Source organism: Nomia melanderi, chromosome 6 (assembly GCF_051020985.1).
Source record: "Nomia melanderi isolate GNS246 chromosome 6, iyNomMela1, whole genome shotgun sequence".
NCBI lineage: Eukaryota > Metazoa > Arthropoda > Insecta > Hymenoptera > Halictidae > Nomia > Nomia melanderi.
In genome coordinates this window covers 2,859,330-2,875,569 of record NC_135004.1, presented here as the reverse complement: position 1 = coordinate 2,875,569, position 16,240 = coordinate 2,859,330, and the positions used below count along the sequence as shown (strand labels likewise).

Here is a 16,240-nt window from a genome sequence, read left to right as displayed (position 1 = left end):
GAAATACCGTTTAATTGTCAGTGACAGATTGTCACAGATGCGTCTTTGCGCAGGGACATCTAATTGCAGGATGTTTCATTTTAATCAACCACGAATCGCTCACTTTTCCACTGCTTTTACAAGCTTCGGGAAAGTGAACTTAGCTGTTCTAACCTGAACTAGACCTAAGGCCACACCGTTACCAATAACCAAATATAATTTTCCTTTCTTCTTAAACGAAGACAATAGCGTTGCAAAGTTACAGTCCTTAAAAAGATTGAGGGTAAGTTGTCCTTACCTAAGCCCAAGGTCGAGAGCTTCCCTCTGAGGTTCAGGGCTGCTTGCCTGTGGTACCGGCGAGTGCGAGGCCTGCGGCGAGAGGGGCGGTTGGTGGCCGACACCCGGATATAGGGTGTTGTTGTTGTACATGTTCCAAAGGGTGAGCCGTGACATCTCCAGTGCGCTGAACGCCCCATCCCTGGGCGGTGTGGAGGATGGCGGCGTGGTGCTGCCTTGCCGATGGATCATCGGTGGCGGTGTGCCAGCGCCCGCGCTCCTCAGCTCCTTGTTCAGCAGCTTCACGTACTCCACCATTCGCGCCTCGAATTCGGATGGCGCCATTCCGGGAATAGGACCTGCGATCGATAACGATTAGAGCCTCCATTAACTGTGCTGGCGGACAGTCATTAATAATTGCGCGCCAGGAACGATCGAGATACTCCGAAACCAGCCACCGTGGCGGAGTCGCGCCGAGGAGTAACGTGTGTCGTAGGGGCACGATCGATCAAACGGCGGTTCACGTCAATCGCGCGGCTAGACGTCGCGACGCGTCTCGAAACGGACATCCACGGGAGTGCTAAATTAAAACGGGGACGGGGCCGCGCTGATTGGCGTCGCACCGCGCCACTGAGATAAGGGGGACGCGGTGGAAACCGCGAGAGAGGAGGGCAGAGTATCCAGAAGGAGGAACATCTGTCCGACAGTCCCGGATGAAACTACCGTTTGGACGGCTCGACAAATGAGCCATTCGAACCGCGGCCTCGCCACCGTCCATCTAAACGCGGCTTTGACTTCGACCGAGGTGGGAGGATAGAACACGTTTTCACTGGCAATCTGTTCCATCGACCGTTGGTCGATGTTCAATTTTTCAAATTACGGAGTAATTCGGATAGAGACGCGATGCACACTATCGATTACATATTCTTCAGTTGTCCATAATGCACGCGTTCACGCTATGAATCCCAGTCTGATCTTGGTTTGATATCGTTCTAGCTTCGTTCATCGAAGACGATGGTCAAGGAAAGAATTTTGAGTGGGCTGAGAGTGAACTGACAATGTATATCGAGTATAAAGAAGAATTTGGTTGCTGAAAAGAGTTTTATAAAAACGCTTCGATTTACGTTACGAAACGTCTCTTAAGAAGGAGCAAACAACCAGGAATAATGGATTTTTTCGCAACAGCGGAGAACGCGAATAAAGATGACAGTCGTTTGAAGCGTTCGTTAGCAGCGTCACCGTATTTACAGATTTTGCAATGCACGAGAAATCAAATAGATCCGCTTGATACATTCTTGTATTTGATCAAGTATCTCAGCTGCGGAGGCTATTGCTAAAACGAACAGTGTTAAAGAAAAGGAATTGTTCTTCTGTTAGATGACTTCCAGTGTTAAACTCTCAAAGGTTCTTTCTGTTTATCTAATACACTTCTAGCTCCTAATTAGATGAACGTCTAAATTGCTGCCTAAATTGCACACTAATTTCGTGTATCATTTTTACACGCTATCCATTTGCACAACAAAAACAGCCCGTTCTGATCCATTACCATCCCCTATTTCCCCTGAAGCTACATAATCCTTTCTCAAAACTTCCACCAGACTAAGCATTGCAGACAAAGCGCGAGAAACGTATGGAACAACCTAATAACTCCTGTAACGTTTTCAGGAACATAAGCTACCGTGGTGAAAGGGGGTTGTTCGCGTGAATGTCGAATGCGTCCCATTGGAAAAGGAGTATCGAGGGTGGCGAGGGTGTTCGACGCAAACGCAGATCCAAGGGGGCGGCGCTCGGCGACGAGCGGACCGATTGAAATTGGTCGAGCGCTGGGCACAACCGACGGGGAGGGTGGTGAAACGGGGTGGAAAGGCTGTTGCCTGGCGGGGGCGAGAAGGAGGAAGAAAGGGGTAGGGAAGTAGGAATGCTCGTTAGCGAGAGTCATCCGTTAACGCCTGTCTCCCAGAGGATCGTACAATCAATTACGCCTCCTTCGCTCTCGCATCATCATCTTCGGGGAGGCCTGGAACCCTAACTACCGATTTAAAATAAACCCGCCTCCCTGCTCCCTGCGCGAAGCCTCCCCCCTTTCGGCTCGTCTACTCTTCGTTGACTTTTCGTCCCGGACCAAACTATCATGAGCCGACCGGATTACACCGTTTCCGGCTTTTTTCGCTTTGCTCCTTCGTCCGCTTCCGGCTAGGAAATTAGCGTGCGATCGTTTCTTTGAAGATGAGGATCATTCATCGACGGATGTCACGTGTATTTGAAGTCCGGTATCTCGTTCATCTCATAGTATGAAACTGAGTAAGGTCTTAGACGATTTCTAGAATACGGGGGTTGATGGCTCACGAAGAATTTCGCAAAACAACCGAACGAAGACGTTATTTACTTAATCGACTTGTATTTTGGTGTTCTTTGTAACGTTCTTAGATTGGCTAACCAGTCTTTTATTTTATTGCGAGTGTCGGTAACATCTTAATTGTAATGCTCATGATATAATATCATGAGGCCTTCTATAGAGCATACACTTTTATTATAATAAAAGGTTAGCGATATAATATGGTAGGAATACAGCATTAGCGACTTTTGATTACACCTAAAGTTGCAATGCTTAAGAACCTCGAGAACTCGCAGTTATCAAACGAATCTTAATCGATTAATCAATCAAATTAGACGAAAATGACGGAATTCGTTTTAAATTTTGGTCTATAAATTTTCGACTAACCGGCATTCGGCGGCTGTCCCAGTGGTCCTTGAGGATGCTGCGGGTGGTGCGGATGATGCGGCAGTGGCGTGTGCGCCGCGCTTCCGTTCACCAGTGACTGTGGTCCGTGGTGTTGACCGCCGGCTGCCACCGCGGTCACCAACGACAGCGGCGACATTTGAGCGTGCAACGCAAGCGAATTCGACGGGTGTGGATTTCGCTGCACCAAACTGTCGTTCCCGCCTCCACCACCCCCGTATGCACCATAACTGCTGCGTCGACCCTCTCGACGATTTCCGTCGATCGCAGCCTGCAGCTCGGCTGGTGTTGACAGTCGTCTCTTCTCACACTCGTACGGATACAGGTATTTCATATATCTGGAACAGGTCAAATTGAAAATCTCATTAAAAGACTGTCCTATTTGGTTATCCACTAAGTAACATTGTTTAATGCTATTTCTTATGAAAACGTGTAAGATCACTTAGAATAATTGTCAATACGTTGACGTTTCAAAGGAACGTAAGTATTAATTTTGCACGTTGTAAGTTAGCATGGAAATGCACATTACTTGTTATCATAAATTTAGTATAAAGAGGAAGGAAACGAAAATCCTCTTAATGCAAAAAGAAAGTGATAATAAGATAATAGCAACAACGCTCGAATCTGAGAATAGCTTGGGACCTTTGTTGGAAGGATCTTTGATTAGACTCGGGTAAGATGGAATTACGAAATTGTTTCATTATAGATATTAATTTGATATTCAATTGGAATGTTTATCATTCTACTGGGACAAGTCAAATAGCGACTGAAAGGCGCTTCTCGGGTGCAAAGGATTAATTTGGGTATTGGTATAATATAATGTAATATGATGTAATATAATATAATTGCTAATGCACGGTGTGTTATGAGTATGTCATAAGCAATTCCACAAGTGCATCACGATGATGCGGTTCACAGTGTTTCAACAGTGGTATCAAATGGTGTTACGCAACGCGTCGCGCGACAAACAGTAACGCGCAGCCTCTTTGATTGCATAGAAAGCGGCTAATCCGTCGTGTCGTTATTTCACGCTTTCTAAAGGAATATTGGTTGAACGTAAAGACCAAAATGAATTCTCGATTTGTCGCCTGCTTTCTTACTGTTCCGAGGCAGGACATCGGTTAGCTTTCACTGGTAGCCATTTGAATTCTAGCTTACGAGGCATTCCGGCTGACGAAATTGCAAGCCTTGTCCTTTCAAAAAATAATCTTATGTAAAATACAAATATATCCACTTGTTTGTTGTTCGAATGTATTTATTTAACACACGAGCTCGTTAATTTAAAATTGTCTGCCCTTATTGGAAATCGATTTTCCGTTCACATTTTCCGCAGAGTCAGTTTACATTTTCGCGTGCCGATAAGCCGTTCGCGTTCGGAGCTAAGCCGACCGAAATGAAATCCTGAAATGAAATGTTAAGCTCAGGAACGAATTCCGAGCGCTCACGTTCTCCGTGCTTCGAATCTGCAGGACTGCTTCGAATTGAAATGCATTCTCACCGTTTCGAACGTGCACCGCGACGAGTTTCATTTATTTCGAACAGCCTGTCGTCTGTTATTTCCTCAAAAATTGTATTAACTTTGTGTATCGTTCGCGTGTTCTCTCCGCCTATTCCGTATTCGAAGCTTTCAACGGAGGAAACTTTTATGTGTCGGACTCTTAAATACTGGGAAACGAACTAATGTTCAACAAAAATGTTCAAAAATTAGAATAGCACACTGAAGTAACTAAGTGACGCTAAAAAGACTAGGTTATTATCTAACTATAATTATCATCTAGCTTAGCTCAACCCAACAATTCTAATAAATACAAATACAATTAATTAATTCTCTATATTTACCTTCATTACCGAAGGATAACTAATAATTTTAATATTTTTTACATTTGTAACTAAGTATAGACACTTAACATTGCCATGACAGTCGAGGCTATAAAAAATTATAAAAACTATCAGCTAAAATAAGCTTATTTTCACAATACACGTTAACCAATTTGCCATTTTTAACAGAAATAAGTATTTGTATAAAAAATGTCTGTCAAGAAAATTGGTGGGTATTATGATATCGCTTTACACCGTTGGATTTCATGACTAGGTTCGAATTTAATCAACATTGAAATATATGATTTCAAGGCAATGTCACAGAGAACTAAAGGGTTAACACTAAACTTACGGAACGAACCAATTCGACTCATATTGAGTTTTATAAACATTATTTGACGAATATTTTAATGCCAATTGTCTACGTTTAAACCTCTAATTTCCAAGATCTACGTGAACGAACATCAATCTTTCTAGGAACAATAGAATAAACTGTACAACAAATATCCGTAAATCTAGCGTTAAGAGATTAAATTCGTGGAAATAAGGGTACAGGGGTGAGATTTGCGAATATCGTAATGTTCCGACGACGTGCCATCGTCAGAGAACAGAAGAAGCGTTCGGATAAGGGTTAGGGAAGCGAAGAGGCCGTGATGGCTCGCACACACATCCACGAATAGACATATTCCCGGTGTGGAACCCGCGGCCTATAATTCGCGCAGGGATCATTCAGCTTTTACGATTGTCTGGCAGACCGCGGCCGAAACTAACCCTTCGGCCCAGTCGGTCCCTTTTCTTCCGTCGCTCCGCGACGAGCCGTCTCGTTGTCTCGCGCGTGTTCGACGAAGACGCCGCATAATTTCGGGGCCCGGCCACTTCGAAGCGTGTGCACGCGAGAAGCCCTTTGTCCAGGTGTGCGTCCACGGCCATAGGCATAAATCTCCTTTTCTGGGTGATAATCAAATTCGCGCTGCCATGAACCGAACGAGCCTGTCGAGACGTTCGGAGATGATAAACGTGGCTGGTTTGGACGTACAGGATGATTTTCACGATCATTTTGTTGAAGTTTCAGTTTAACTTGTGTTAGAAAAAATGGTTTCTTCATTAGTTTTCAGGAGTTTTGGATATAACTTCGACTAGGTATTCTTGAAGGAACCGAATATTGCTTGAATGGATATTTAGGAAATGTTTGGAAGTATTTAATAACCTACATGAAGACGTAAATAAAGATACTAAAATGATAGAGCAGTTGAAAGGATTCATTATTTCGTTTTATTTTACCTTCTAACTTGTTCAAGTTTCACTTGGAACCTAATATTAACTTAACTTCGTCGATTACTAGGAGATACCCTGTCCAAATCAATGTGTTTCCGTAATTTTAATACACTGCTGCTTCTGAGTATAATTCTAATTCCTATAATAGAATCAGTTGATTCATATAATTCATTCATCGTATTTGTGACAACACGACTCATAGAAAAATTATCGCATCTCTGTTACAGGACAGAGAACATTATTGTTCCATCCAGTCAGCGATGTCTCAATCACAAATGTACGAGGCGATAACTGTCGGGGATTGCCAAAACCATTCGACTCCCCCATGTTCTTCGTTCCAACGAACCACTGTTAGGAATGATTCCTTCGAAGCTAATCAAAAATTCGTCGGAAGCACCGCGCCGGCGATCCTTCAGCGAAACGGTCATCATCCCTTCCCCGGCGAACTTGGCGAACGTATAAATAATTACACGGCGGAGGCGCGTGGCTCGATATAGTCGTAGCTCTTCCCGTCTCCTTTTACATTCTCGTTTCCTCCGTCTGTCCCTGTCCCACGTTGCGCGCCGCGAGATAACCGGTTGCCGGAATGATGGATGCGCCCGGCGTCCCGACGTTCTGTCGCGCGTTACGCGTCGGCCGCGTCGCGGGCTTATTTTCACATGTAATCCACCGTCAGGCCCATATTTCGAAACAGACGAGGAAGAAAGCACTGGGTGGCATCGACGTGTTGCGATACGCATAGCACGGCTCGTTCAGTTTCGATCAATCGCGCAACTAACTTTCGTTACCACATCTTTCATGGGTCCTCTTGCTTCTTCTGGTTACTGGTATATCGTTATTTTCAGTTTGCTTCGGGACAGAAAGTTGAAAAATTTGAAGAACCTATAGTATCGTTTTTGTTTTGTTTGCGAGTAGAAATTTAGAACTTGTTATTTTTAATTGTTTGAGAATGGAAATTGAAAAGATTTAAAGGAATAATTTTGTTATTTTCAAGTGTTTGAGGATAGAAATTGAAAAGATTTGAAAAAATATTTGTGTTACTTTTAATTGTTTGGTGATAGAGATTTAGATTTGAATTGCTAATTTCGTTATTTTCATTTTCCTCGCGAATAGAAATCTAAAGGATCTACAGACCTGTCTTGTAATTTTCATTTCAATTGTCAATAGAAATCTAGGAAATTTGAAGATCCTACCCTATCACTTCCATCATAAAGAACTTCAATATGTATTTCACTAACGCACTACCACTTCAAAAGTTTAAGACGCGCGACAATGATATCGCGAGACACGCGATTCGCTTCAGCCGCAGGAATGTTTTCAACGTTAACTCAACAGAGTTTCCGTTGTATAACATAGTGCACCAATGTGTACTTACACGTGAAACGTTGACAGTCTCAGTTCGACGAGACTGCAACGAGTGTCTGTGCGAACGAGATCGTCCGTAACTGACGATTAAACCGCATCGCGAAAGAAAACAGCTGTTGCACACACGTGCAAACAGCTCGACCGGCGAGGGACCGGCCTGTTTGTTTTTCCTCTCGATTGGCCGGCGATGTACTCGCGCGAAACGGTCCCTCCCGCGAGACAAATCCTCCGGGCCTCGATTAATCTCATCCTTCTGTTCGTGTCGGGCCGCAGACGCGTCGCGAATCCCTCGACGGGAATAGCATCGACTGACAAATTGGCAACGTCAAATTCATTATTAACTTCCCGCGTGTCCGACTCGGACGCCCGGCTTCCGTATTTCTGTCAAACGCGTCGATCGTAACGCTGATAAGAATAGTCGCGACATATTTGCCCGTTCCCTTATGAAATCGGCTAACCGACGCGTTCTTGAGAATGTGTTTCGTCTTTCATGCTAAATGCACTGAACTGACTATATAATAACGTCTAAAAATTGTAAGAGTTGATTTAAGAATTGGACGAATCCTTTTTTCGATGTTCTGCTAGAGGAATTTGACGATGTTGGCGATTATTTAAGAGGAATATATGAATGGGTCATTTTGATTTATTCGGTATCTAGATTGAATTTGAGGTTTTATATGCAGTATGCTTTGAAGAAAGGAAAATGTTTGAATCTTTGTCCTATATTAATGTGTATCTGGATTTTACATTAAAGTACAATTTAACAGTATGGTGATATTGACATCTTCTCTGCTTGTACTCCATTCTTTTTAATGAAATTCACCTCTCAGGGAAGGACGCGTATGTTTAATTAGCAAACCCGACGACACGATGATATTTCGAGAATCCACCGTGGAGAATCATGGTTCGCGAACCAGTCAAGAAGATGAAACAACGGAGCGCGTGCAGTGGCTTGCACCCGGAAGCTCCGGTTAATTTTAGTTCGAATAGTTGTCGGGGGTGGGAAGGAGTTTGATTCCGAGAAATTGTCTCGTATTTTTCCGAGTATTTCCGCTAGGCGGAGACCCGCTGAACGACCGCAAATTCGCCGAATGGACATTTTCTTTTGACACTCTGTTCGATCCCTCGACATGCGAATCGACTTTTGGCAGGTGACGAATGTCCCTTCATGGGAGAGTACATACGATGAAATGAAAATTGAAATATGGAAAATCAACGTACTACGAGATTTATTTATTTTCTGCCTCCAGGGAATTTTATCTTTTGTATTTAGAGAGTTAATATACAAGGTTATAAGTTAATACCAACTTTGAAACCCTCATACGCGGGCATCGATATTTCCAAGAAGTAGAAATAGCGAGTCATCAGCAGACAAGTTACAGCAGATTCATATTTAATACCACTAGTACTATTATTAATAATTTGGTACCATAATTCTTACGTTACACTGTCATCTAATTACTTAAACGTTTTCAAGCGATTCAACGTCAACGCGTTAACACCTATTTCTATTACAATACAGTGTAAATTTTGTCTAGTATTATACATTCGTTAGTTTTAAAAGATGAAGTTGCATACTTTCGAAATACAAAACATGGTAAAGTAAAAATTTGAAAAAAATCTGATGCGATTTTGTCACATTTCCGCGAGAATATATCAAAATGTGTATATTAAAATTAGAAAAATGTAGTTAACCAAGAAAAATAGGTACAAAAATGGACCTCAATTTGAAGAAACGAGGTCGTCTGCCATTTTTATCGGGCAAAGTCTTCGCGAAAAGTGGCGCGTCTCCCATTTCTGGTAGTCGCGGTACTCAAAGTGTTAAAGCTTTCCACCTTTCCGCGGGTTGCTGAGTGTTCGCAGCCAGCCGCGGCCGCGGAATGCTAATATTGTGTGCTCCCTAGGCCCGAAGGTTCTTTTGTGCGGGCGGCAGGCCGGCTCTGTATATTTTTGTTTCGCGGAGAACACGCCGCCCGCTCCCGATACAAGCCGCCATCTTAAGCACACAAACAATCCCGGGTCGGTGTTCCCGGCCGCCACCGGGTATAATGATGATAGCGTTCTCCAAACAACGGCTGTCCGGAAGGCGTCCAGCCAGCTTTGATGTCCTCCCCCTTTCGATTGTTTCGTTTCGATCCCACCTATGCCTCTTTCTTTTTGCCTCTCACCGAGTCGTTTTATTGTGGTTATAGGGTCCGGGAAAGGGGGTTCGTGTATCCGGAACTCGGTAGATGGTTACACGTGAACATATGTTCTCGTCGATGGATAAATGGAGCTGTGAGAACGTTTTGATCCACGGACCGCCATTAGTTCGCTGTCCACTGATTCACTTCCTACTGGAGAAGCTAAGTTATTGTTCTATGGAACTGATCGATTCTTTTGTTCCTTCTCTTATTTCTTTCGACAGAAGGTTACTATTATTCGGGATATTATTTCATGAGGATCTAAATTCATAGTTTTCTAAAATTTGCATTAGTAGATTCTTTATTGAAGAATACACAATTTTGCCACTTTCGAACTTTAGTAGTTTCCAAAATGTTTGACTATATAAATATGTTTGTCATCTGTATTTCTCTAAACCTTGACCACTGTATTCAATCTTCCGATGAAAATTACAATTCTTTTTCGTGAGAGCTACTTTCTGTGAAAGATTCATCAAAATCGGCTGTCGTTGCACGGAGATGATTACTTGTTAGAGTGCAACCTCTAGAATCGATGAAGCAGAACATCAGAAAGCAGTCGATGAAGGAAGGGCACTTGGGACAGCTCCTTCGCAAAGCGGCGGAGCAGAAAAGGCAGGGTTCTTAGTCATCGGTGCGGGTTTCATGCTCAAATGAGCTTTCGTCGGTCGCGCGCGGAGACTCATTGTATGCGAATTAGCGTCGAATAGGGTCCCGGATGAGAAACTTCACGATCTACTTACTGGGTGCGCAGAGTGAACGCGGCGGAAGTGATGCTCGATGGCAGGTGGAGGCCTTTGATGATTTCCTGCCAGAGCTTCTTGTTAATTACGTCGACCAATCCGCCCCGAGCGATCACCAGGTTGTATAGCTCGTACAGATCCAGCACAGACTTCGCCATGATCGGCAGTCGATTGATCGGTGTGCCTGAAATCAGAGACGCGTTCTTGGTTAACCATCTTATAACGATCAACCGAATCATTCTTCATGGCCTCGCGTATCGTCGTACAAATTTGACGAGTTCAATTGTCTCGGAACATTCCAGAGCTGTGCTGTTCAAGAAGGGAAGAGAGTGATACTTAATCCAGAAATGGAAAACAGAATCATTTTTCTGAGTTCTTTGAATATTATACTATTTCACTTTGCATCCCTTCTATGTATTTCCTTTCCATTTCATTCCCTTCACTTTTGAAAATATTGTCACTATTCTAATTTTACATTTAACCAATCCTTACTGATTTTTAGGAAACTATGTATCTTCAGCCAACATGAACCCATCCGTTTATCGTAATTCCGTAGAACATTTCGCAAAAGATAAATATCTGTCACTTCTTTGGACAACTATGTAGGCAACTCAGTCGATAATAATTGCGCCATCGATCAGCGGAGATTCGGGAGCAAGATAATTTCGAAAGCGAAACAGCAGATCGGTCAGGGCAGCCAGGAACTGCTGAAAATTAGGATTCGAACGCGATTATCGTGGTTGTCGCTGACGTTTTATCGCCGTCCCGAAAATTACCCCCGACGCATTCCGGCGTAGGGAAATACGAACGCGGAGGTAGAAAGAGAAAAAAATGGTTAAAGAGGCGGTGTGTTCGGAGCGAAGCCGTCGTTCCCGAGGACCCGGGGTCTCCTTATCCGTCACGTGATCGGTTCGGCCGCATTTTCGACGATGCTTTACGCGGGGCGCACCGCTGAAATTTTACGAGGTTTGTCCAAGGCTTCCAGCGAGGGGCGTTAACAAGAGCAATAACGAATTCGTAACGATCACGCGAGCGCCGCGGCTTTTACGATCTCCTCCTTTGCCCGTATCGTACGCGCGCGTACAACAAATAGAACAAAAGGGGGGCGAGCAACGGTGAGTGCCGCGCGTTAGGCAGGGTTGCTTGCGCGGAGGGTGGGACCGGCGAACGAGAGAACCGATCGATCCGATAAGCACTTCGGCTCGATCTTTGGCTGATCGTAATCGCGTTTCAGGCTTTGTTTTTGGTGAGAATTGAGATTGTTCGTTGATCACGCGTGAACTCGCAGTGAAATTTGATTGAACGCTGATTGTATGATCCGCGAAGAATTATTCTACATGAGGAAAGTGACGAATGTTTATTTTGCTTTTTTAAAACAGGTGATTTGTAATTTTTAAGATTCAATAGTGAATGATTGTTAATAAGTGTTTATAGTGAAAGGTTGGAGCTCTAGTTTGGTCTATTGGTAATCCATAGATTGAGCATGCCTGTATTTCGAACAGATGAACCATGTTTCTACATTTTCCTCTCCCTCTTTTGACTAAAGTAATTCCTCATTAACCTCATCAATCAGGTTTCGAGTTACGCAAACGTGTTCTTAACACGTTTTTACGATTAAACGATGTTTATAAAATCCATCGTTCGTCAAATTGAAGAGTTTCCTAAACCTAGCGTAAACCAACCCATTGGCTAGATTTCCTTGAAAACGAGATCCAATGAAATTAACAAGGAAGTACTTAGTTGTTCCATGTTTAATCCATTAGATGTATTTAGTTGTCTCATGTTTAATCTATTAGAAGTACTTAATTCGTCCATGACTAATTTTTTAATGTAAAGTCAGAGCCCTTTCAGTCAAACCATGTTCTACAAGGAGAGAAGAGGAAGGGTAAAGGGATGAGCTGGCTGGGACGACAGAAAATCTCCACTTTACGATCGCCGAGAGGAAACGCGGGGGTGGCCGGTAACTGTCCCCTTAGTCGATTCCCAATAACCCTGTCGGATTTCATCGGCGCTCGACTGGACGCACGCAGACCTGGCGTCATCGAATTTTACGAGGCTGTTCGGGATTCGCGTTAACAGGGTGTTAACAGAAGCAGCGACGCGACGCGGCTATCTCGCGGGTTTCTGCCGCGTGTGCGTAAACGTCCGCTTTACGAGCATTCGCGTTACCGTAATTTCACACGTTGTCCTCGTAAATACGAGCCTGAGGTCGGAAATAATCGGACTCGTATCTGGAATTCTCGTGTTCGGTCACGCAGCTTGTCCAGCATCGCGTCGGGATCGGTTCAGGCGGATGAGCATCGTGACGAATCGAGTCCAACCCCTTCGAACTACGAAGTGTTCTCGGTTCTTCGTTCCGAAGTTCGCGTTGCTGATCCTTGACTAACGTTTAGTAAAATGTGACACTCTTCTGATTCGTTTGGAAATGTTTGGGAATGTTTGGAATGCGGTAAAACTGCGATTACACGTGGTATGATTGTAATATTAGGACTAAACGTGACGGAAGTTGTGATGAACAATGTAGCGATTGGAGTAAAATTTAATATTTACTCCGCCTTAAAATAGGATAGCGAGGGCTTACATTTTTTAAAAATGTGTTCATACGAATTTAGTATTCAAAGTTATTTGCATTTGTCAAGCCTATCGCGACGAATCTCACGCGACACTTTATATCTTCCTAAATAAAACCTCTGGAGATCCTCATTCATCAGAAGATTCCACTTTGGATTCACGTTCTCCACACAGAAATCCGCGCAACCAACTTCGAACATCGAAGCTTGTACTATCGTAAACGACACAAAACACAATTGTCTAGTGCTCGAATTGAAATAAGCGAAAAACTCAAATATCTCCAGAGAACGGACCAAGAAAATAATCTAAACAAAAATCTTGTTCGCGTGAACAAAGAAAAAGAAAGACAAGGCAAGGATTTGGGAGACGAAAAAAAATCAAGGGACGAGAGCGGACGGCCGATGCTCTCCCATTCCGACACCCTAAACGGACGTTTGCGTTAAGCACATAATTCCCGGCGGATTTAAAGTCACGCGAAAATTCAACGGCAGCCGTGTACTACGCTCGCGCGGCGCGGCGGCAACGGCGGCGGCGGCGGCGCGGTTGTGTTGCCGGCTTCGAAGCCGGTAAATTTTACGAGTTTGTCCAGAGGTTCGAGTTAACGGGGCGTTAACAAGGGCAATACTCGTGACTATCGCGCGTGCGAGCTCTCCTTTGCGGCTGTTTACGAGCTCGCGAACGATTCCCCGCGTACGAAACCGCTCCGCTCTAACAGCAGCAACGCTGGGCAACAACGAGGATGACGCTGACAACGACGACAACAACAACAACAACGAATATGAGGATTGGCTGTTCGAATAATAACGAGAAGAAGCGGCGGAAACAGCAGCAGTATCTGCAATAATAATAGCGAGAGAAGGTACTATATAGTAACTATAGCCTCGGCCATGCTTGCGGCGAGCGGAGTCGTGGCGAACGCGAGATGGATGGGGCTAGTGATGGCCTCGAAGCGACGACAATCGATTCCAATTAGAATTTTCGGAGTCCCTTTTATTTTGTTGATTTGGTGTATTCAGGTTTTTTTTTATAGTTATGTTACGTTTTTGGTATTTTCCTTGGGTTGCTTTGTATCTGTTGTCTTTGAACGAATTAGTACTTTCTGTGTCTCATTATTGTTTATCAGAGACGAAGCGATAACGGTAATAAAGATTCGGAAAGGACGTCGTATCGTATTGTTAATAAGCTGCTGTTGTTCGAATTGGACTACTCAGAAGGGAGAAATTTCTACAAATCATGTAGTTACAGCAGACATGCGTGCAGCATCCAAGTATCTGATTTCATGGTTGTTTAATCTCAATTAACTAATCTTCCACCGGAAAATCCGTTAAAAAATATCAGCAAACAGCTACAAATTTAACTTTATCATCCTCGAAACCTTAGAAAAACGTGTGTATACAAATCATTCCAAACTCACTACAACTATTCTTTCTAACATTATTTACCTGTGCCACAAGAAAATAAGTGACACAGAACAATTCGAAAATTCCCGACGCGTGTTAAACACGCTAGTAAAATCGCTCGGAGCGTGGAGGCTAGCGAACGCCAGTCACTACCGGTGGCATCGTATCGGTAGGGATCGTTTATCCGCCATCGAGAAGGATGAAGGGGGCTGCCGCCATTCCTGCTCTCGAGAGTGGAGGCAATAAAACGTAGTTGGCCGGGGTAGGGGAACCAGCAATTTCGGGCTATCGAGCGTGGCCCCTCCGGCTTTATTATTGGCCCTGCAATTATTGTTGATATACGCGCAACCCGGCAACCCAGGCATAATGCTCCTATATAGGGCGCGGCGATAAAAGCTGCGCGGCTCGCAAAATGGCGCCCGATTCTTCCCTACCTCCCATCGGCCGGAGAGACCGGAGGAGCGCGGACCGACTCTCCTCGGTGCCCCTTCTCGCTGTCGAATCGACCGAACGCGTTTTATGCGTTTTCCCCTCTGCGTTCCCCGTTTATGAAACCTTACCGGGCACAATAGACGGCACGCTATTTTATTGGGAGTAAATGGTACTCGCTTGACGAGGCAATTTTGCGCCGTGCAACGGACACCACGATCGACCGTGTAAAAAGGGAACGAGGCTGGTTCGATATTCCTGCGATTCGATTTGTACATCCGTGGGTAAGTTAATTTAGGATTCTTCTCTGGGAATCGGCGAGGTGGTTTTGATTGGGTGTAGCAGATTAGTGTTACTAATTGGGTAGTTCCGTTTTACAGCGGTTGTTTTACTTTGGATGTTGACTGGTTTTGCAATTTTTAGATATTGAAATATGACACGATTGAAGAGCGTTGAAATTTTTTTCTGGCAGACATTCTACCGGTTGAGTACCCGACATTCGTATAATAAGTTCAGTAATCGTCTCCGTTCTACTCCTTTCACCTCTAAAAACAATCGCGGACCAATCACGAAGGGCCGAAGTACTTGGCGGCAGCGGTTCTCAAACTCGATCAACCACGGTGCAACGCGAGCACATCCCTTTTAATCTCCGATCCAATACGCATTCAACGAACTCGAGATTGTAATTAACCCTGTTCATTCGTAATAAAGGCACTGATCAACTGATAAACATAAAAAAAATCTAAGAACAAGAATGAAACTGTATCATTTCTGAAACTCCAATACAAACAACTAAAACAAAAATCCATAATTAACAAAGATCCACTTAATAGAAACCGTAAAACATTCATTCATCCACCTCGTAACCCAGAAAACTATTACGATCCAAAAAAAAAAGTTATAGCTAGAATAAATACAGAAGACGCGCCTCGACGTTCAACGCGCAACGAATCCGCGAGAACAGAGACGCGCGAGACAAAGAGAAAGATGCAAAGATAAGGAGAAAGAAATGACGAGGGGGGGAAAGAAATGGGGGTGGGGGCGGGATGGAAGAGAAAGAGGGAGAAAGAAAAGATAGGAAGCGAGGCGAGCGAGAGGAGGGGAAGGGAAGAGAGAAGAGGCATTTCAGGATGCGATTACGACTTTTCTTGGTAGGGCGTCCAATCAGCAGTTATTTTTATAATGGCCGCCGCCACCACCGCCGCCGCCGCCGCCGCCGCCGCCGTTGCCGCCGCCGCCGTTGCCGCCGCGGCCGTGTCCCGCCGGCGTGTTTGGAGCCGTAGGTTCTCGATGGTGGCCATTGCACGCTCGCTCGCCTCTCTCGCCCGGCAAAAGTAGCCATTCAACTGGCCGTACAGGCGTTATGTACTATCGTTGTTGTACATAATTTTACGTCGAGGGGCGGCCAGCGGGGCGAGGCGCGCGCTGCGCCGATACACGAAACGAATCGACGTACCCGGCTCA

At 44.5% G+C, this 16,240-nt stretch overlaps 1 protein-coding gene across 3 annotated transcripts in view; it reads right to left on the bottom strand.

The window, feature by feature from the left end:
* Nucleotides 1–16,240, bottom strand: part of retn (retained) — a 167,641-nt gene that overhangs the window by 2,171 nt on the left and 149,230 nt on the right. For all 3 annotated transcript variants that reach the window (XM_031977556.2, XM_031977565.2, XM_031977574.2), the window contains 3 exons: nucleotides 10,377–10,560; nucleotides 2,978–3,333; nucleotides 278–614 (listed from right to left, as the gene is read on the bottom strand). In XM_031977556.2, coding sequence (XP_031833416.1) covers nucleotides 278–614; nucleotides 2,978–3,333; nucleotides 10,377–10,560 — 877 coding nt within the window. The remainder of the gene's footprint in view (nucleotides 1–277; nucleotides 615–2,977; nucleotides 3,334–10,376; nucleotides 10,561–16,240) is intronic.